Genomic DNA, 21,588 nt, shown 5'->3' on the forward strand with positions numbered 1-21,588 from the left:
ATTTTGACATGACACTGAAGAAAGACACAGGTGTAAATTATATTTAGTCGCTTCGGTTTCAGGGCCCTTGTAAAGTGCATGTTGGTTCACTGTCAGTTTACTGGGACACTTAAATAGAACAGAGCCATCGGTAATGTTATTAGTAACACCTGTGCTTTTCCTCCTACGACAAGTCAAAATTTCTGCTGTGAAAAAAAAGGTCTAATGAGTGCCAAAATACTTGCGAGGCAAACAAAAACAGTATCAGGGATCGGGACAGTGCAGCAGAAAGCAGCTTTATATTTTTATTCAGTACATTACGGCATCTAGCCGTACACAGTCATAACATACATTTCATTTTAAATTAAAATAAGAGATTATATGAAATTTAAATAATCCCCTTGATACAATTAAATATTTACATGTGTCCGTATGTATTAAGTAATTATGACTCGTCAGCGCCTATTACCCATATAAACAGTGTTGATTAGAGGATGAAGCTCAGAGGATAATGACTACATTGTGTAATAGAGCATTCCATGAATTCCGACAAAGGAAACATTAAGTCTTGTTTCCATGTTAGTCGTAGCTAATCTTTTGCTAGAAGAAACATAACAGTTCTTAACCTGTCCCAAGTCTAAACTGCTTTCATGCTCACTTATTTCATGCTGTTATTGACGCTCTCAATAACAGCAGCCTGCACAAAACTGACTAGACAGCATTTTAAGGATTTTAGCAGAAAAATCAACAAGCTGACTTGATGAAGGTCATTGAGATGTGACCCAAATTCGTACACTGTGACAGCAAACATCCTTCCTCACATGGCTGGTATCTCTTGTAAAACGCTTATCTCACTCAGTCTGTCTTCCCGCCCTTTATCTCTCTTCCTCCACTTCGCCGTCAGCCAACATTTCTTTTAAGATTATCTGCAAAGGTGGCAGCAATGTTTGGATTATTAGAGGCTAATTTAGATTTTGCTGCATCAACTTGAAGAGGAATGCAGCAGCACTGGCGGTTATGATTTCAGCCTCAACCTGAGGGATTAATGTCACTCGTGAGGTTTTGTCTTCTTTTCTTGTAGCTCCAAAGTCCTTGTTTGTTGTGTGGGCGTCATATGGAAAATTAGGGATGAAACAGCAAACTGCATCACACATAGATACTTTGATTTCTCAGAGAAGATGACGGAGGAAAAGCAGGACAAGAATACAGCTATGAATAAATCCCAAACAAACTAACAATAGACAGGATGGAAGGGAAAGTGACGAAATGAGAGCAGCTTAAACCAGCCAATCTTCTCTCTCCTTCTGCCTTCCCATGTCCCAGATCTAACAAAAACTGTTTAGGTTTCGCCCCAATTAACAAGTAGGCAATTTAGCTGCGACAGAGGAAATTCTCATCAGGATTACACAGTCAAGAACGGCAAACAGCTGTCAGCAGTTTGTGTCCTCCGGCTCTACTTTCCATAATGGAGTCAGTAATGTTGCTCTTTTCATCATAATACCATCACTCTTAATCTTTCATCCATCAGTAGAGGAAGTTACGCTGTGTGCATCCCTGCTGTCCGACCGTGTAATCACACAACACAATTAGAGCAAAAACATCCGTGAAGTCATCAACCACTTGTAAAACAAGGACTAAATACCAAAAAAACAGTGGGGGTATTTGAGTTAGATGAATATGCTTTGCAGCCATTCAACTGAATGTGATCTGTCAAGATAGTCATTCCAGCTGTGGTGCTCCCAAAGCAATTTATTCGATGCCACACTATAACAAATGACAGTGCTGAAACAGTTGGAATGGAAAGACAGAAATGGGCTTGCAAATAGTTGTAGTTTTATCTCCATTATAGCTCAATATTGCAGTGTCGTTGATGTGGAACACACACAGGCACACTCACACAAGCCTCTGCATGGATGGTAAATGCGCACACTCTCACATTTGCCAGCCCAAGGTTTTCACTATAACCACATAATTAATGGTCTGTTAAATTGAAGACATTAAAATGGTGAACAGTTGTAAAAAGGGCCACCAGGGACAAAGACGAGATGGTTTTTCCGAGTACACATATTATTATTAACCAACATGCACGCAGCAAGGGCAGTGACTCCCAACTCTCGGGAAGGTCGAAAACAACAAGAAAGTCACCACCTCTTCTCAATTAGCATAAAACCTGGCTGCTTTAGTCTGATTTGAACAAGCAAAGTCATTCAAAAGTATAAAATAAGCACATTTTAGATAAAGTTATAAAGATAAAGTTAACCACTCAGCTGTATCTGATCTGGTTGCTATGTTGCATTTTGGGTGGGTTGTTTTTTGTGGTGAGGTTAAAGGATATGTAAGGAGAGCTATCTTTAGAGTGACAGTTGTCCTGAGACCAGGATGTGAACGGCGCCTTGTGTTGTATTCAGCCCCCCCCACCACCACCACCAAGAGGTCCTTTATAGCACTCATCTCTCTCCTCAGCACACTATCTCAGATTTGCATCATACATTCCCATGTCTCTGTTTGACAGGTTTGTTTTTATCTCCTGCGGGCTCTTCAACATTTTATTGTATACATAAAGGTTTCCGTGGTAACAGTGCACAGGAAAGGAGGGAGGGAGATGGAGATTAAAAACGAAAGAGGGGGGAAAAAGGAAAGCTAAACATAGAGATCTCAGGTCTGCAGGGTCATGCACATAATTGGCCCCGAGTGAGAGGTCGAGCCACCACCCATCCCCCCCCCCCCTTTTCCCTCTCTATTTCTCTCCACCTTTCTATCTGCATCTCCCCTAAATCTCCAGTGGCTCTGCCCCCGCTGATAAATCAGCTGGTAATCAATAATTCAAACATTTTCCCAGCAGGGGGAGAAAATGGGAAAGAAGATGTTGTGGGGGCGGGGGGGGGTAAAAGATAAAGGGAAAGGGAGATAAGACAAAGCCTTGTTGTGTTTTAACAAAGGATACACGTTAGGGGCGGAGCATGAACATTCATTTTACATTCAAGCAATGCCTCTCATCTCTGAGTACCCAGGCTGCATTAGGCTCTCAGGTGAGACGATGACTCAGTGAAGGGAGCTCCAAATTCTGAGCTGTGAATTTGAATTTATTATGCAGTCACCTTGCCTTCGTGACCTACAACACACATAAACACTTTCTCTTAAACACTGTAGGCTGTTGTTTAATCAACTTGTTTTTGATGGGGCCGCTACTTGTGGCGAAGGAAGACCTGTCAGGCTCCGCTCTTCTGTGGATGAGGGCTGCTCAGGCATAGCAATCAACACAGTCTAGGTCAAGACCACAATCAGCGCCGAACACCAGGGGTCCATTTGACAGCACAAGCACAGCACTCACACACTGTACTTAATTATGTCAACCTGCGTGACCTGCCAAAATGAAAAGAATAAGGGCCCAGAGACAATGTAAGACAGGGTTAAGACCTTCATTTCTGAAATCACACAAACTACTGAAGCTTCTGTTGCCCACGGTCACATACTGCCCTCCATCTCCCACTTCTGCAATGTCTCTAGTAAGGAAACAAATATGCCACCACATGAACCCTCCTTTAGAAACGGACCCAGAAATTAAAACATGTACTTTCTTTTAAAATTAGTTGATTTTATGTATTGACCTAAAGATCTGAGTCTTAAAAGTCAGGGAGTCCTTTTTCATAGTGTTTGACTGGCTTTTCCTGTTGTCTGAACTGCATTTTTTAATCAGTGGTCATGTAATTCTAACTGTCTGAACAGCAACTTGTATTGAATTAATCTAATTGTCTAAGTGTCCTTCCAAATTCTAAGCTGCTGAACCATTTAAGCCAGCAGACTTTAGCAGGCTTGCCAACATGATGCACACTGCCAAGACGGCGCCTTGAGGACCTGAAGATATATTCTTATTATTCGTTATATTCCATTCTAGGAAAAAAGTTGGCTCATATCTATTCAACATGGATTTCATTGCTTTGTTTATCTTCATGTCCTCACTTAGACTAGAGTGTGGATTTATTTACTTGCATTTACTGTAGGAAATGTAGGCTTTGGTGATGCTAGCCAAGCGTCTCTTAGTAATGTTAGTAAAGATGGAGGTTGTATATGTCAAACCAACAGTTTTACCCCTAAATTCTACAAAATAATGTAATTGTTATCCGAAATTCGATTATATTTGAAATATTTAAACTGTAATGACCTGTTTGAATTAAACACAGTCTATAAGCGTGACAGACTGATTGAAGTAGGTTTCCATGTGCTCTAGCAGAGAATTTCTTAAAATTCACTATCAGCTTGACCTACTGCATGTCCTATTGACCTATCAGTAAATTAAGCTAATAAAAAAAAATGGAAGAGGCCACTAGCGAGCAAAGCCGTGCTGATCGTAAAATCACAACACCATAGCATCTAAGAAGCAGTGTTTAGAAGTATTTGGGGTTATGTTGTGCAGTGCATTACACTACATATATGGGTTTTGCTCAAATTAATTCAAACAAATAAAATTACATGTTCAAATTTGTTAAAACATGACTTTTTGAAAAAGTGACAGACCTGATAAGAAAATGTTTTTTTTTTTTGTTTTTTTACAAATGTCATTCGTTGCTTTGATTGTTCATGCATTGTTTTTGCCAGGAAGGCTTATGAGGCTTCTTTAGGCTCAAACTTGGCTTCACAGTGTTGATCAATGCTCGCTGGGTTCCAGATAATGGACTATGAGTCGCCTCAGGCTTAGTGGTGTAGATTACAAACTCCACCCTCAGTCCACATCTGACATATTCAGTCATCAGTGTGTATGTATAACCCGTATGTTGTAATGATAACTGTCTTATAAGCACATACTGGTACAGCTCCATTTAAATCTACTAGTCAAAAATAAATTAACTAAGAAGCCAACAAATAAATTGCTGCTGGCATCTGTTGGCATTCGGTGAATACACCTAGTTTATGGGGAGCCCATCACCGTACAGCAAGCTGTGTCTAACACACACAGACACCACATTTTGTATCTGCGCGGATAATTCAGATAAGGATGCTATCTTATTCTGCCGCCATCTGTGCAAGCCAAAGAAAATAGTAAGAAAAAAAAGGTGTTTCACAGTCTGGAAAAGGCCTAATGAGAACCAAATAGCAGGCCCAGAGAGGCAAAGACGAGGGTAAAGAAACAGAGAGACAAAAGAGCTGTGGCCATTCACTCAATTCCCGCTGGCCTATCTCCTCCATCAACCTGGCAGTGCCAAGGTAATACAGTTCATTATCATTGATCACACTAGACTCCACGCTCACACAGACATGCTAAAGAAGTTACACACATACGCTCAACAAAACACCCACCAAAAGAGACACCCTAAACAGATGTCTGCAGCATCTGTAACTGATCAAATTTAAATCTTCTTGCTCTTGCCAAGAACAGCTTTCATATTTCACTAGTTACCAGGTTTTGATATATCACTTCTCCTGGGAAGACAGAGCAGGGTTATACAGTAGCAGTAACTCTCAGCCTGCTGGCCTGATAGCATATAATGTTTTATGGCCATGCAATTTGCCCCAGCTGCTGTAATTATTCTTAAATTACAGCTGTGTGATGCATTAATATCAAAGCTATGGGCCAAGACCTTGTGTATGTGTGTCTGTGTAGATTGGTGAGGTGAGAGAGACAGTACGTTGATAGACATCCAGCATCTCTACTGTTGATGATATCAGTCTAGTGTCTTTAGAGAAGTGGGCGTGGTTAGCTGATGGCCAGGGTCAGACTGACACATGACATGTGGATACTGATTTATCTGCTTCATCTCAAGGGGTTATCCTCTTAAATAAACAATTTCAATTTAACCCAGTACCGCAGGTATGTGGGACCGATTCACTGAGGGATTCATTCAGGGAGAAAAAAAATAAAAATGGAGAAGATGGAGGCTTCAAGCGGCAAGACACATGAGAGCTGCCAACTACACGCTGAAAGAAAGACCCTATTTGAAAGACTGTTTTGTTTTCCCCACAACACAACTTTTTGTAAATACAACTTTTAAAACCTGCATTACGGAGAGCAGGTGCCGACGGAGGACGCTGGAAAGCCCGCCAGGAGCGGAGGTCGCATACACTCATCCAGGCCTGCTCAGGTCTCATTCTCATGTTAAATGCAAACATGCAGGGAGAGGAGACAATATATTTAATGTTAAGAGCTAGGTTAGCCTTTAGTAGCTGTGTTCCTTTGTTCTACGAGCCCAGGTTAGCTTAGCCGTGTAACATTAGACCTATAGAATATTCAACAGGAAATTTGAATGTTAGTGCTTCCATAAAGCAAATTAGCTAATAAAGGCAGAGGGAATAAAACTGCCTAAATCTTTTGTAATTGGTGGGAGATGACGTGATGCCTGCCAGGGGATAATGTCATGCCTTTTAGAGATAACACTCTTCAGGAGGAGGTGCTCTGCTTCTCCGCTAAAACTTTCTTGAAAGCACTTTGGTTGAACTCGGTCTTCTCCTCTGAAGCCTTTACTACAAAGATGGTATATTCTCCAGCTATGTCATCAAAAGAGTAGAGGAAAAGTGGGCAGTGTGATGCAAGATATTACACATACACACTCACATAGCACTTACGGGTAGTCTGATTTAGTTTTTAAGGGTGAGGATGAGGTAAAACCTGCGGATGTCTGCTGCCTCTGTACTATGGATCACTTCACTAAAAGAACTACATAGAACTATATGGATACAAACGAAGCCATTCACTGTGACAACATGAACACTTTTTTTCTTCTCATTGCTTGTGATCAAAGAAAACGCCTTCCAGCTCTTTCCTTCATTTCTCTCCTCTTGTCAAAAATGACAAAGCTGCACTTCTTCCCATCATACAAAGGATGTAATCTTTACCCAACACTAGAGCTACTAACCTACAGTATAACTCACAGGTCCGAATGAGCAGCTGTGTCTGTGTTTGAAGAGGCGTGCATGAAATAGTGTCTGTGTCTCTGTGAGGTTGTATCCGTCAGTGCTGCCAGTGCAGTTATGGCCAGACATTTTCAGGGTCAATGTTCAGTTCTGAAGTCATTACCCTTGTTCAGTGTGATTGTGTGTGTGTGTGTGTGGTGTGTGTGTGTGTGTGTGTGTGTGTGCGTGTCCCCGTCTGCCCTTTTTCCTCAAAACCACCATGACCAACAACGAGGTCTGCTTCATCAATCACACACTGTCCATGGTGCCGCATTAACTATGAGCTCCACTCAGAACAACGTCCCTCCTCATAGCCAGTCACTGACATTCACAATATGTCTGGACCGGTCCCGGTAACTGACCAATCGAAACACTTCCATGCCAGGTCAGCTTTAGGTCAACACTTCAAACAACCAACCCGTTGAGACAAAAAACGGGCTTGCCTGTGTCTCGGAGTATAAACAAATCATTAGACAGAGGGCTTCCTGCCAACGTTCCTGCCATTCTCTGGGGCTGATAGGGGTTCTGACAACAATCCAGCCCTACTGTCTGGACTAGTTAGGCTGCCGAGGGAAGAGGGAACAGAGGCGTTTCGATCAATACAGGCTCATTATCTGTTGCCTTCTGTCCCAGAGAGATGAGTCCCACCGCTCGGTCTGTTGATGAGGAAAGCGCACCACAATTCAATTAGGGGATGGCCGAGATGCCAAAAGAGGTTTGATCAAAGCACTATGCCTGGCTAATTAGCACACACAGCGGTTCACAAGGGCTATTTTTACATCTAAGGAGCAGAGTATGTTGTTTTGTTAATGGTAGTTTTACCCTGTAATGGACTGGGAATAACCTGGCTCATTGTCAATGCATAGGTTTCAGCCAGGGGAGAGTGGGAGCCCCTTGTGCTGCTCCACACACATGCACACACGTATATTAATGACACACGCACACATATGCACATATGCGCACATAAACACACACGGCTACAACCTGACGGCCTTTCCAAAAGGTCACACAGGGTTTACTGCAACCCCTCTTTGCGGGTTAACCTCATCAGAATTGTGTATGTGTGCGAGTGTGTGTTTCTGCAGACAGGAAGTGTCAGGTCCTCCAGAAATAGTGTCAGGGGAAAATAAAGCTGTATCCAGGAGTCTTCAGGGACTTTTTAGGCAGCCCGCTGACAGCTTTATAAACCTCTTAACAAATGGTCGACATCCTCCTCTCTAATGAGGCAAAGAGGTCCGAAGTCTGGGAAGGGAAAACAGGTGTGTCCCTCAAGGTGAGTTCATAGCCCTCAGTGTTTGTGTGTCAGAGAGGGAGGAGTGATTTTAATAAGGGATCAATACCAAAGCCATATGGATACAAGCAGACTTTCTACCCATTGTCCAAGTTCCCTATTCCTCATTATTTAATGAATTTAGAGCTGAAACCTGTCAGGTGCACAGGCACAAATACACAAAAGCACTCCATCAGTTTGGAACATAAAGCGAGGAAAGGGCAGCAGGATACTAGAGCCGAAGGTGGTAAGAAGTCATTCTTTCAGTCAACAGTTATGGCTGATACCAACTGCCACGTCCATCTCTTCCCATCAAATGTGTTCCATTTTTCTTTATTTTCGAATTCACTCGCGCACGATACAATATATCAGAACCTTCCCATCGGACTCTTAGTCTGGAGAATATTCGGTTGCTCCCTTAGCTGTAAAAAGCGAGATTTACTTGGGGGGGCTCATGTTGTGAGCAAGCTCAGTTTTAATACCACCATAAATAACATTGTCACACCCTGTCAAGTAAACTCTACTCCGGGATAGTGGCAAAGGCAAGCTGGCCTGTGTGTCAATGGGAAAGCATCATCTGAGACTGCACGGCTACCATCAGTAAAATGTCACAGCCCACACTTCACTGATCAGAAACTGAAAAGCTTTGTGGATCAACACTCTCCAACATACAGCTGGTTTGAGTTCTTGATGAACAAATTCTTTCGATCTCAAGATAAAAAAAAAGATATTTATGTATTAGCAGACAACTTAAATATTTGACATTAGGAGGTGGCAACACTCTGGATGTTAATCTGAAATACAGACACAGGCTTTGAGTTTCTGTGTCTCACACAGAACTACATGATGGTGACTTCAGGGAAGAGTCTGTATTTGAGTATATAAGGTCATAATAATAATATTAATAATAATATTCAAACGAGCAACTAGGACATTAGTTGATGCACTATCATCATGCATCCCACAGTATAGTTGACCCCTTTACTGCAACCCATCACTGTGCCACTACCTCAGCTGTTAGTGCTGAGAAGAGCTGGCTTCGTAAAACCAAAAGCACCATATGTTTTCTGTCACAACAGTGAATTTCCTCAAGATCAAGTAAATAAAGAAACACTCGGGCACAAAACACAACATCTATCTATCCAGCGTGATGATTTCAATTTCAATATAAACCAGATTTCAGCAAAAGCGATGGGTGTGTAAGAGAAAATATGAAAACGTGGAGACTTGTTTGTAATGTGCGTCTGGTAGCCTACTTCATAGTCAGCTCCAGAACTTTTAGGATGTAACCTACTGACATTTCTAAAACATGTCCTGTTAATCAGTTGTTCGCATACATGTGATAGGTTATTACTGCCCAGTTAAAAGAGAGATCCCATTCCATCCATCATAAAGTATCATTCTAAAGAATAGTACAGTAACACTGTAGCTATGTAAGTAAACACGTGTAAAACAAGTAGAGAAGTGTGGGTCAACTCACCAACTGTAAAGTGCAAATAAAGATAAGAGTGCACCGTCCGCTGCAGCAGCCCATTGTGTCAGTGGTGAAGACGTGACTCTGATCCGGGGAGAAAAGGACTTGGAAACGGGTCGAAGGAGCTCTCAATGTGCCGACCAGACTCAGTCCTGATCCAAGCACCGGCGTCCCATTCTCCTCTTCTGCTCCGTGTGTCTAAGTTGCTGAGCCAAACCCCCGCGGCAGGATCGCCCTGGCTGCTCCGGCTGTTTGTTTGCCTCCGCTCCTGCCGGCCCGGTCGCACTTGAGGTGACTGGCTGGTTGGGTGGTTGCGAGCCGGTGTGTATGGAGGGGGAGGAGGGGGAGGGGGAGGGAGGTAGCGGTGTTGGGGTAGTCAACCGTGGGCTGGGATGTGGCTCACCGAGGGCGTCAACTGGTTTCCGGACGCTGTCTGTGGTTGTGTCACGAGAGACAACGCGCGCTTGTTAATTTCAAATGTTTGAACAGAGGCAATCAATTTATTGTCATGGTGACCGAATACATTTCTGTTAACGCAAAATTTAAAAGGCTTATAATAGCGATTCGAATCACAAATAAAACGATAAAGCCATTTCCTGGCATTCATTTGTGGGGGATCTTTAAAGGTTCATAGCCTAGGCCTAGGCTACTAGTGTTTGTTAACAACTCTACATTTAATTTTGAGTTTTAATGACTTTCGTCTGTGAAGGTGCGTGCTGAGAAGGGACACTGGATTTAATATACAGTCTATAGGTTACATGAGCTGCTATTTCTGCTGCTGCTGCTGCGGATGGAGGACAGGCGCCATCTTGTGACTATATGATGAGATGCACTCCTGACAAGTTTAGAAAAAATTAAAAATAAATAAAAAAAGCAGGGTCATTATTCAAAATGGAAGCCAGTTTTTTTTTTTGGTGATTTTCGAGACACGTCTCTTAGACTCCGTTTGAACTCATTCAAATTCTTACAGCCCCCCTCATTATTTGGGCACTATTGTAAGATACCTTAAATCTCAGTGCACTTTCTGTTGAAATTATTAATTTTACTATTTTTAATAAACAAGTTTCTTCTACAGGTCCCACCTCTCTCTCTCTCTCTCTCTCTCTCTCTCTCTCTCTCTCTCTCACACACACACACACACACCAGCTTGATGAATCTTTTATACTCGTCTGCGGGCTGAGTGAGGGAACACTTCACATCTCATTTCATCACACACTCCTTCGCTTTGCTCATTTAAAGTAGCGCTCCATCTCCCTCCCTGCTCCGCACCGCCCTCCCCACCTGGTCCAGCTGGGGCCCAGTAGCTCCTCCCCCCTAGCGCCAAAAATAACCTCAGGGTATTTATGGAAGCTGGCGAGCAAGCACGAATTGCGTTTTTTTTTTGGAGAAAAAAGGCTGTTCTTTCATCATGAAAACTCACAACCTGAAAAAAATAAGCATCGTGATCAATTTGAAGTAGCATCACCACCCCATCTGTTTTCTCTGATGATGATGTTTGTCTGTGCTCCAGCCTCCAGTACTTTTATTCTAGTCATATTTAGATGTAGACATTCTTAGACATTCTTAGGCATTCTTAGGCACATAGGCTAGGCCTACTAGTTTGCTCAGGTGTGTGCTCAAGGTTCATCTGAACCAACAACAAGTCAAGACAAAGAGCCTGTACATTAACAAAGATGACGAAAGCAATGTAATACAGTTAAAAGCTCTGGAAAAATCAATGTGGACCTTGATTTAGGATTGGTTTTATGACTTTATCAATGTATTATTGAAGTTCAAGAAAGAAAATTCAGATATACATCACATAGAAATAGATGCCTTGTTTAAATCATACTCCACATATTTTGCGCCAAATTAAGGCTAATAGGCAATATTTTATATATTTGGAAACATTTGAACAGCTACAATCCTAAAATAAAGTTTATACAAAGTCAGTTTGAACAAAACTTGGCTGTATAACACTAGTTTGTAAAGATGGGCACACCAGCTGGTCTAACACGTTATTAAATGTAGGAACTATTTTTGTGTGTGTAGTCAGTGACATTAACCAATTTGGTTGTAACTGTCATGTTTTACTGCATGAAGCCAGTAAGTGCAGGAGCTAGTAGAATACATTAGTGACTGTCCTGCACGTCTTGCATGCATGAAGCTCACTCATTCACAACTGCATTTCTTATGAGAACATGTTTCTGAATGTGTGCCATAAAAAAAAAAATGTCTGTGCGTGTGTATGTAGGTTGGTGGGTGGGAGAGTCAGACTGAGACAGAAGAGCCAAAGCTGAAATAAGGTCACTGTTATAGTTCTATTAGAAGCCTTGATGGAAATTCTCCTTGTGTTCCCAATTTGCCCATTTTGCCCAACACCTCCTTATCGACTCACTCTGTGTGTGTGTGTGTGTGTGTGTGTGTGTGTGTGTGTGTGTGTGTGTGTGTGTGTGTGTGTGTGTGTGTGTGTGTGTGTGTGTGTGTGTGTGTGTGTGTGTGTGCGTGAGTCCTGAACACTTCTTTCATGACAAGTGTGTCCAGGCCCTCAGGGGCTGCTGTTCTCCAGAAAGACACTAATGTGAAGTGACAGGACAGCCAGTGGTGAGCTGCTCTGAGGGGACCTGCATTGTGGAGGAAACCCTGGAGTCTGGCTAGTAGGTGGACAACAATAGAGAAAAGACCTCAAAAGGACAAGGCTTTTTCTCTTTCTGAAAGCGTCTTAGGCTGGCGCTTCTAGTTCCCACTCTTTCTGTCTTTCTCTCTGTTTCTCTTTTTCATTCTCTGTTTCTCTTGTGACACATTTTACACCCCAGTGAAAATTCCTCATGTAGACACTGTCTGTTTCATGATTATCTAACAGCCAATTCCTCATTTGTGAGGCTGGCGGAGATATGAGAGCAAAATAGATTTCTTTCTTGCGCTAACAGCAACCTGAATAACTTCCCCAAATAATTGTGGTAAAAAAGTAGTTTGCCTATACCACAGGCTTACAAAAGATGCCATTATTCAGGCTGAAATACTGTTTGTCACCTGAGGGTGCTGCTGTGCCTACAGAGACAACACAGAATACTTTGCATTGGTGCACCTAACACTGACTGTGGCAAATAATACATCATAACCTAACCTTAAATCAGCTAAATGAGCTGCTACCTTCAGATCTACAGGACATTTATCAACACAAACTACCCATAAATAGCTGCAAATTACAGCCACCACTGGCTGTCCCAAACATACAAATGCTTTCTTTATTTAGGCCCAGGCTTATTAAAGTTTAGGATTATGCATGTGCCCTTGGAGGCAGAGTCTCATCTGATTTTCTCCACTATTTTGCCATTAAGAAAGATCCAGACTCGATGAAGAACAAATACAGAGGTTATTATGAGGAGCATGTCAATAATTTATAATAGGATGGTGCTTTGGTGAAGAAATACTGGTCGCCAGAATCACAGTTGGTGTTATTCTAACACTGGCCGCTTGTGGGCAGTCGTCTGTGAGGTCAGTTTTAATTGAATGGGTGCCTTTACAGGTGCGTCAAGCCAGTCATAAGATGGACAATACAGGATATTAGGTAGGTTTCCTTCGAAATAAAAGCATAGACTTAGTTGAAGCTTCTTTCCAATAACTATGGCCTGTTGTACAACTGTGAAAATGCATTTTATAAAAAACGTTCTTCCTAATTTGATCAATATAATAGCTTGATCTTTCTAGAATCTAGATAGTAACTAGATTATATATAGTCTATGGTCTAGATCCATAAATTGGAAACAGATGAGAGGTAGGGGCAGGTATGAGGTAGACCATTATAATATAATGTGTCATTATATTGAAATTTTGTTTTGATAAATCTAGTTTTGCTAGGTAAAATATTATCAAAACAATGTGTTTAGCATATCAGCTTATTTAAATAAAAAAGTATTTATATAGGCCTATAGTATACATTTTTTTTCATATAAAATTGTACCTGTATATTAATGTTAGCTAGGTTATTTCTCAGTATCTGCCAATTCTAAGGACTTTGAGCAGGAGAGCTTGTGCCATTACTTCTCTCTGTTGTGTTATTTAAAGTTATATAAAATGGACCAGAAAGCTTAATGGTCTGATATGACACAGGCTAATATTTGCAAATAATATTATGCAATTAAAAAAAACTCACAAATAAATGCATTTGGCAAACAAATAATGCTAACTTAAACATGTTTAACTTGTTAGCAGAAACAGCATCATAAGCATACCTTTGGAGTCATTTCGGCGATTGCTGAATATAAATCAAATTTTCGCAGGTACAGTAGCCCTGGTTTGTTGTTCTACAAAACCTTTAGATAACGTTATACAGTATGTCTGGTTCTTGTTGGCTCACTAAACATTTTGCTTTCTTCGCTGGTGACTCCTCACTGTCAATGACAATATTTTACATTATTTAATGTGATATTTATATACATCAATATCAGAACACTTTCTAATTTATTTTGTAATATTGATTTAATCCGGACAAGCCTTAGTCCCTTGCTGAAAGTGTCTGAAAGCTGCAAAAGAAATGTTCATTGTCATTGATATTTACAGTAAACCTTACACGTAACATTAAATGACAATAAACCTGTAGCCTAGGCCTATGTAAAATACATTTTATTTGTATTTATTTGTTTTCCCAGTTGCATGTTTCTAATTGCTATTGATAGGTTTGCAATTTCCTCATTTGCTATTTGTGATTATGCCAATTTATTTTTTTTAGCTTGCTGTTATTGAGGTCTAATCCTATTTTTTTCAGATGTGTTGCCTAACATGAACAATCTTAACTTTCATTTGATAATTAATGTTTTATTTTGAAAGCCATTACCGGAAACCAATCTTGTTATTCTGTCTAATTTGACAGTGGTTTCAGTCACATGGTGCTGCTTTACCGAAAGCTGATGGAGCCAGATGAGAAAGGCAGGAGGCGAGCCCCTCCGGTTGCGCGTCAGCATCCCCTCAAATAGGAATCCGCTGCTGTCACTCCTGCTCCACATACTGAGAGACGGACGACTGTAACCCTGAAACAACAGTCTAAAGCAAATTTCACTTGGCATGCAGCTGTTTTTGCATGTGATGCCAAAGAAGATGAGTAAGAGGAGGCTGTGAGGAGGCTGGAGCCTTGCAAAGAATGATAGTGAGGATCAACGCGCGCTGTCCCAGGAGAACTCATCTGAAGAGCTGGCCGCGAGAGACCGGGATGCTCCTCTAAACCACCGGGAGGCGAGTGAGTACATTACATCTGATCTCTTTCATTTTTGTTCGTTTTTGGTGACATCTGGACAGTTTTGGACCGTTCAGCGTAACTGTCCCTCTTTATCGCTTCTGAATTATTCCCTACTCTATCCCACCTGTCTGATAAATAATTCATAGGCTCCTTAGTAAAGTGCAGCATAACCGGTTGGTCAGCGATGTGTGAAAGTTGCCTTACTAATTTGGAAATGGTGCACTTTCCCACCCTGCAACCCCCTTAACTCAATGCATGCGCCTATCGAGGTTTAATATCATGCAGTGTATTAGAGTGGGTGATTGGGAGGTCGTTCGTGTTCCCTTTAAAGTTTTGATTAGAGTGAACATGTGTTGCACATTGCGGCCACTGTGTCGGTGCAAGGCTAATTAATAAAGCCTTTGTGAGGGGCTCTCCTATCACAGGCACTCATCATTAATCCGCTGATGGCCCAGAGGGCGTGGGTTGCCGTACGTGACGATAAGAGAAAGGCACCAGTCCTACTTACACAGCAGGGTTGATTAATTATGGACTCAGAACTGATGAACTCAGAGACTGCACGGTGCACAAGAGGAGACGCAGACATGTCAAACTGAAACAGAGCTTTTCATGTTTCATTTTTACCATTGATTGGTGACAATGAGGATGATTTTTATTTTATTTTTTACCAAAATAGTTCCAAGTTTTGACTGTTAAAATACACGCTTGTCTTAAATTAAGGCTGTCTAGTAGCTTGAAATGATTGCTAAGTAGTTAAGCAGTTTTAATCATTGCCCCAACTATTTATCTAAATCACTGTAATGATTTCCTCACCTGTAGTGAAGCACTCGCTTTGCTGCTGAAGGTGTGGGTGTGATTAGAACTTCTCTAGCAGGCTCAGTGCATGTAGATGAATGAAATCCACTTACTATGCAGCAAGGGTTCCCATCTCCAGTGTGTGTGTGTATGTGTGTGTGTGTGTGTGTGTGGTGTGTGTGTGTGTGTGTGTGTGTGTGTGTGTGTGTGTGCGGCGCGTGCGTGTGTGTTTCACCTCATTACACTCATTGTGTTGACTTAAGCAGGAGGGTCACCCCTGAGGCCAGTTCTCCTGCCTTATTGAGGAGTGATGCCCTGAATTACACCACCCTCACGCTGATTGCAGTACGGGAGCACACTGGGAAGTTCATGACTGTTATTTTTGACTGTAACATCACGTATGATGTATGTTTCCTGGCACAGAATAAGTCAGTGCATTATACAACCACCAGTATAAAGCTGTCCCCCACTCACTACAAGTGCGTTTTGTTGAGAGGTGCTTAACTCTTGGATCTCGTATATTTCAAATTTGCGATTGAGCTTCAGTGCTGGTTTGAATTCTGGGCAATTATGTTCACAGCATGCCCACGCGCACTTTGTACAGGAGCTCCTCTATTCTTGGTTGTTCTACAAACTCTCTCCTTTACGAGCCTGTGTACTGCATTTCTCCTGAGGCGTTCTCAATATTCTCCCTGTGTATGTATTAAACATCAAGCATGTTGAACTGCAGGCGCGGGCCGAGCACTTTAAGGCAGAGTCAGCCTTCTGTGGAGGGTGACAGAACAGTCAGATGGCCCCCACAGGGCAGAGAACAATTCCTGCTGCTGATGCACCCAAGGCGACAGGACTGGAGCGCTATTTTCTCCCTCCCTTCCTCCCTCCCCTCTCATCCACCTTCCATCCCATCATCCCTTCCCACCTTCATCTCATAGAAAAAAAACACACTCTCCGGGTTCACTTGCACACCTGCATCACAGCTTCTGTGCTCCGTCTACCTCCCTCTCACACACACACACACACACACACACACACACACACACACACACACACACACACACACACACACACACACACACACACACTATACCTATACTTTCCCGTACACATTAGCATACCTTCTTAATCCCCATGCATGATTTCTTGTTCTCATTATTATAATCTATTCTCTCCAACACCCATATGCTCAATTTCCACTTTATTAGGTACACCTGTACACTATAATGCAGTCCAATATGATGCCTGTAATGTTCAGTTTTTCTTTACACAGTTATAGAAGTGTTAATTAAATTATATGTTTCACCACTGAGGTCATAGTTAGTGATTGTGTTGTACTGGACTGCTTAATATTGGGAGGTGTTTCTAATATTCTGGCCATAGGGAGAAATAGGGAGGACAAAAAATTAGAAACACCTGTCAATATAATATATTCCAGTACAACACCACCTTTAACAATGACCACAGTAATAAACATACAATTTAATTCACTAATTTCCAACAATGTCAACAAAGAGCGAACATTATAAACTTAGTAAAGGTAGAATTTATTTCTTTCCTACAGATATACCTTTAAAGTCACATGGTACTACAAACATCTTTGGACTGAAAGCGAAGCAAATTTTAGAGGGTGTGCGATTGCATACAAAATCAATGGAAATGGTAGAAGCAAACTGACGCAAATTATAACCCTACTTCGTAAAACATAAAGAACCAAGAAGAAAAAACAGTGAAAGGAGGAAAATAATCGAAAGAACTGGGGTTTGTGGTACGTTTTGAGATTATGAGTTCCCACACAAACGTACATGTAACGGTTCACTCTTCGCACTTATTTAAAAAAAGAATGATAGTATACTGTATCTAAAGAAAATGACAGCATATGTTACATAGAATAGCTGTGTGTGTGTGAGAGAGAGTTTGATTCATATGTAAGTAGTATTGCACAATCATGGTACCGATGACCTTACTATTGTTTGAGCAAAGCTTAGTGCATTTAAAGTTGTCCTAAATGCTTTGTGGCTTGATTTAAATTATCATTGGAGCCTTAAAATTGCTAGAAATACCACTTAGGAGGTTACAGGCTTTTCAAGAAGGCTGTAAGCCGCCAATCAGAAACTGAGAATTTAAACTGCCTTCCTGTCCAATGACACTACCTTCCTTTTCAAATAAATACTAATATTTCCCACACAGTAGGTTATAGGGGTGTAAGAAAAAATCTATACACATGAATATCGCAATATTTTATTTTGCAATACTTTATCGATTTTTTATTTATTTATTGTTATTTGTTTATGTTCAAAAATATTCATGTAAGACAGTGGTTCACGTCTATATTGTGTTTAAACCCCCTACTGCTAGATGGCTATGCTGAGACGCCTGTGTCCTTGCCTAACAGTGCCTAGCAGTGCCTGACTTTTTGCTAGAAGCTAACAGTGTAGCTATGGCTGAACTTTGGCCTACTTTAGCATATAAAAATTTGCTCACTAAGAACCTGTGAACCACAATCCCAAACTGGTAGTTTGATTTTCTGTGTACTGAATTGTTTACCTAAAGTAATCTTCTTTGAGTTTTATGAACATCATGTCTTTTTTTAAATTAGTTTTTTCTAAAATTATACTTTTAAAAATCCAAATATATCACCTTACGCACAGTATCAAAATATATTGCAATATATTGAATCGTGACCCAAGTATCGTGATACGTATTGTATCGCCAGATTCTTGCCAATACACAGCCCTAGTAGGTTATCACGCACACACACTAAATACATATTACAAAGAGAGTGAGTAGGATGGTGTGTCTGTGAGTGAGAATTGCTGTGTTTATAAGAGAGATAACAGAGAGCACCAGGCTCACAGTTATTTAGGGTTTTATGAAAATGTCATTGTCTGAGGCCTTCGGTTGTTTATAAAAGGTGCAAAAGTATGATGCAAGCTCTACAGATCCCGGAGTAAATGGTCCGTAAAATCCTCAAAGTGTGTATGCGCACATGTGTGTGTGTGCATGTCAGCTGTGTGCATAATAGCTCAGGGATCGGGGGCCGTAGATTGGCCAGTCAGCCAGACAGATGTGCCCTGGCCTGGACTTGGAGTGCGGGGCCTCAAACTGGCCTGCCACCCAGCATTAATGCCATAGATCCGTGACCAAAGGGCTCAGGGCACCAACACTCACTGTCTGCATAAAATGTTCTTAATTATTAATGCTGTGTATAGGGAAATAAGAGGCATTAAAGTGGCCAAGGGAGGAAACAAGGAAATGGGCACTGAAGGAAGAAAGAAAAGGACTGACATGCAAATAGAATGGGAACAAATGAATGGGAAAAATAGCTTTTGAGTTGTTTTTTTTTTACTTCTCTGCTGTCCTATTGTGACCTGAACATTGACATCAAGCACATATAACACTACATTTAAACAAAATGGGATCACCATATCAACCAGTGATCAAGAATGTATCAAATAAAATTAATTGATTGAAAGTTCACAACAGTCAGTTGCATGTCATGATTTTTCAATCCATATACAGAATCCCCCTCATTAATCCTTGAGTGCACGGGTTTAGTATCTGTCATCTCAGTGTGCACTAAATACATTTCAGGCTAGGTTCAGCACTGCAGTAGCTTGCCATTAGAGTAGGAGTACTGTAATGCATAAGTATTGATTCATGTCTCAGCAGCATTACAGCAGAATGTCCCTGAACATGACACAATAAATAAAGCAGCAAAGAAAAGTAGTGATTTCCGTAGCTATTCTGTTAACTCCCCATTATGTCTAATGTGATACAATCATAATACAAGAACATAACTAATACGCTTGTTCTGAACATTGCAGCTCCATTATTACATGTAGATAATGTAGCTCATCCTCTGTTCCCCACCTAGCAGCCAACCTCGTGAGCTGAGAGAAAACATGCTCCTGTCCTGAAGCTTGTGTGAAACTTTTGGTGCTTTATTTACTAGAAATGTACAATATTTTTGTACAGTGTGTATCTGCTTGCATGCACATTTGTTTCAACAATTAAAACCATACTTCTAGCAGTCATAAGAACGTTAGTCTAAACTTCCTATCAGCTGTTTTTTAGAGAGATTAAAAACCTTTTCAAGGTCTGAGCATCAGGTGCAGTTTGAGTTTAGAATTATAGTCTCCATTGAGGAAATATTCCTTCAACCCTCAACTCATATGTAGTCTCACCTGTGCTCTTTGATTTATTAGACTTCTGGTGATGGTGTATAAAAATGTCCTTAAAGTGTGTGTGTGTGTGTGTGTGTGTGTGTGTGTGTGTGTGTGTGTGTGTGTGTGTGTGTGTGTGTGTGTGTGTCACGGTTACTGTCACTTATGTCTTTTCTTTTTCAACCATTATGCTTGCTCAATTTGTATAATGTGAACTAAAATGTAAAACTTAATTATCATTGGTGTACATTGATGTTTCTCTCCAGTATTTTATATTTTCAGCTATTTGGTTCACCTGGAAATGCTTAGCCCTATGACTCAAATGTAATGGCAATACATGAGAGGCACAAACTGGAGCTAGAATTCCACCGTAGTTTAAAAGCAAATTCAGTGTTAGACTGGTTGACACCAGACCCTTCTCAGTTGTAACTGAGAAGGGTCTGGGCAAGCTTCATTCACAGCCCATTTCCAAAGGGGCGTCACCAACGGATGCCGCTCAAATGCCTCTGGGCGCAATTGGATAGTCCTTCAACCAATCAGACCAACGATCCGGGTGACGTAGCAGCTACAGCGGCATCAATGTGTTGCTGCGCTTCGGTGGCCGTCATGTTGAATGTAAACAAAAAGCTGCTTGCCATCGCTGCGCTATCGTCATCGTGTAAAGCCCGCTTCAACGGTTGTGATTGGTGCCTCGATTTGGAAAAATTGGAAAAGGGCTTGAATGGGCTCTTGGCCAGACTGACTTGCAGAGCAAATCTCAAATTTGCAGGAAGTTCGTCAGGGTTTTCCCAGGCTAATTCAGTGTAGCTGTGGCCGCCAAAATATTCAGTGGGAACCCCATGTCCATAAATCAAGATGAAGACGTACTGACCAGCACAACATTGCCCCACAATTTTAAATAATGTAAAATCAATCTTTTTATTTACCTTTTCTTGCACTATCAATACACAAAACTGTCACCTCAGTTTTCTGTTATTTGCTGCTGGACTCTTTCACTCAGTGCCTCACAAAAATAAAGCTTACAGCTACAGTAAAGCAGAGCACTTTGTATCTATGCTTAAAATAGAGGAGACCGTTTTGTTTTTCATTCTTAAAGTTTGTCACTTCTTGTGGGCGGAGAAGTGTTTATACCAACAGCAGTTTAATCTGCGCAAACAGAGCGAATCATCTGGGTCTCATTAGCGAGGACGGGATGCACTTGTGCTTTGTGTTTTATGCTGTTAGATCGGCATACTTTAACATAAAAATATTGCCTGCTCTTGCTTTAAGGAGCAGGAGGAGCGTTAGATAACCAATTTTAATGCTCTGATTTGGGCCAAGCATTAAACCAACAACTTGCTGGCTACAGGTGTGTTTTGTCAGAATTTGCTTCATACTTCTACCGAGCAAATGTAATACTAGATTCTGTCTAAACACACAGAGTGGCAGTACGTAGTACTCATAATGCAACTACAACTCATCATATAGCAAACACAACTGCAGTTAGTAATGGGCCTATTACACCAGCACATTTGAGATCATTGAATGATGCCATCATGTGCAGCAGCTAGATTGCAATATGAAAACCGAAAATCTCTGCAAGAAATAATACACAAACTAACATTTTACTCATATACACATAACTGTGATAAGGGGATAGTTACAGAATGTGGTTGGAAATGTATGCTTACGCTCTGGTAAATTTTGCAGTTGTGATCAATTTGTTGTGGCTGAAGGTATCTTATTGTAAGGTGATGAATTGATTATCAAGCCAGTCATGAGTGTATGAGTATGTTTGGCTGTGTTTGTGCATGTACTGTATGTGTGTTTC

The 21,588-nt window shown here is 41.2% G+C and overlaps 2 protein-coding genes across 6 annotated transcripts in view; one reads left to right on the plus strand and one right to left on the minus strand.

Annotated features, from left to right (window-relative positions):
- The window catches only part of nkain4 (sodium/potassium transporting ATPase interacting 4), a 46,874-nt gene extending 36,926 nt beyond the window's left edge, over positions 1–9,948 (minus strand). Inside the window, exon 1 of one of the 2 annotated variants that reach the window (XM_039799340.1) lies at positions 9,615–9,948. In XM_039799340.1, the coding sequence (XP_039655274.1) occupies positions 9,615–9,668 (54 nt within the window). In that variant the 5' untranslated portion in view covers positions 9,669–9,948. The remainder of the gene's footprint in view (positions 1–9,614) is intronic. The other variant, XM_039799339.1, reaches the window with a different exon arrangement.
- A 4,542-nt stretch (positions 9,949–14,490) lies between these two features.
- Positions 14,491–21,588, plus strand: part of LOC120559485 (WAS/WASL-interacting protein family member 1) — a 45,028-nt gene continuing 37,930 nt past the window's right edge. For 3 of the 4 annotated variants that reach the window (XM_039801196.1, XM_039801195.1, XM_039801197.1), the window contains exon 1: positions 14,492–14,823. The gene's annotated coding sequence lies outside the window, so the exon portion shown is untranslated. Of the gene's footprint in view, positions 14,824–21,588 lie in introns of all 4 variants that reach the window. The other variant, XM_039801198.1, reaches the window with a different exon arrangement.

This window comes from Perca fluviatilis, chromosome 5, assembly GCF_010015445.1.
Source record: "Perca fluviatilis chromosome 5, GENO_Pfluv_1.0, whole genome shotgun sequence".
Lineage (NCBI taxonomy): Eukaryota > Metazoa > Chordata > Actinopteri > Perciformes > Percidae > Perca > Perca fluviatilis.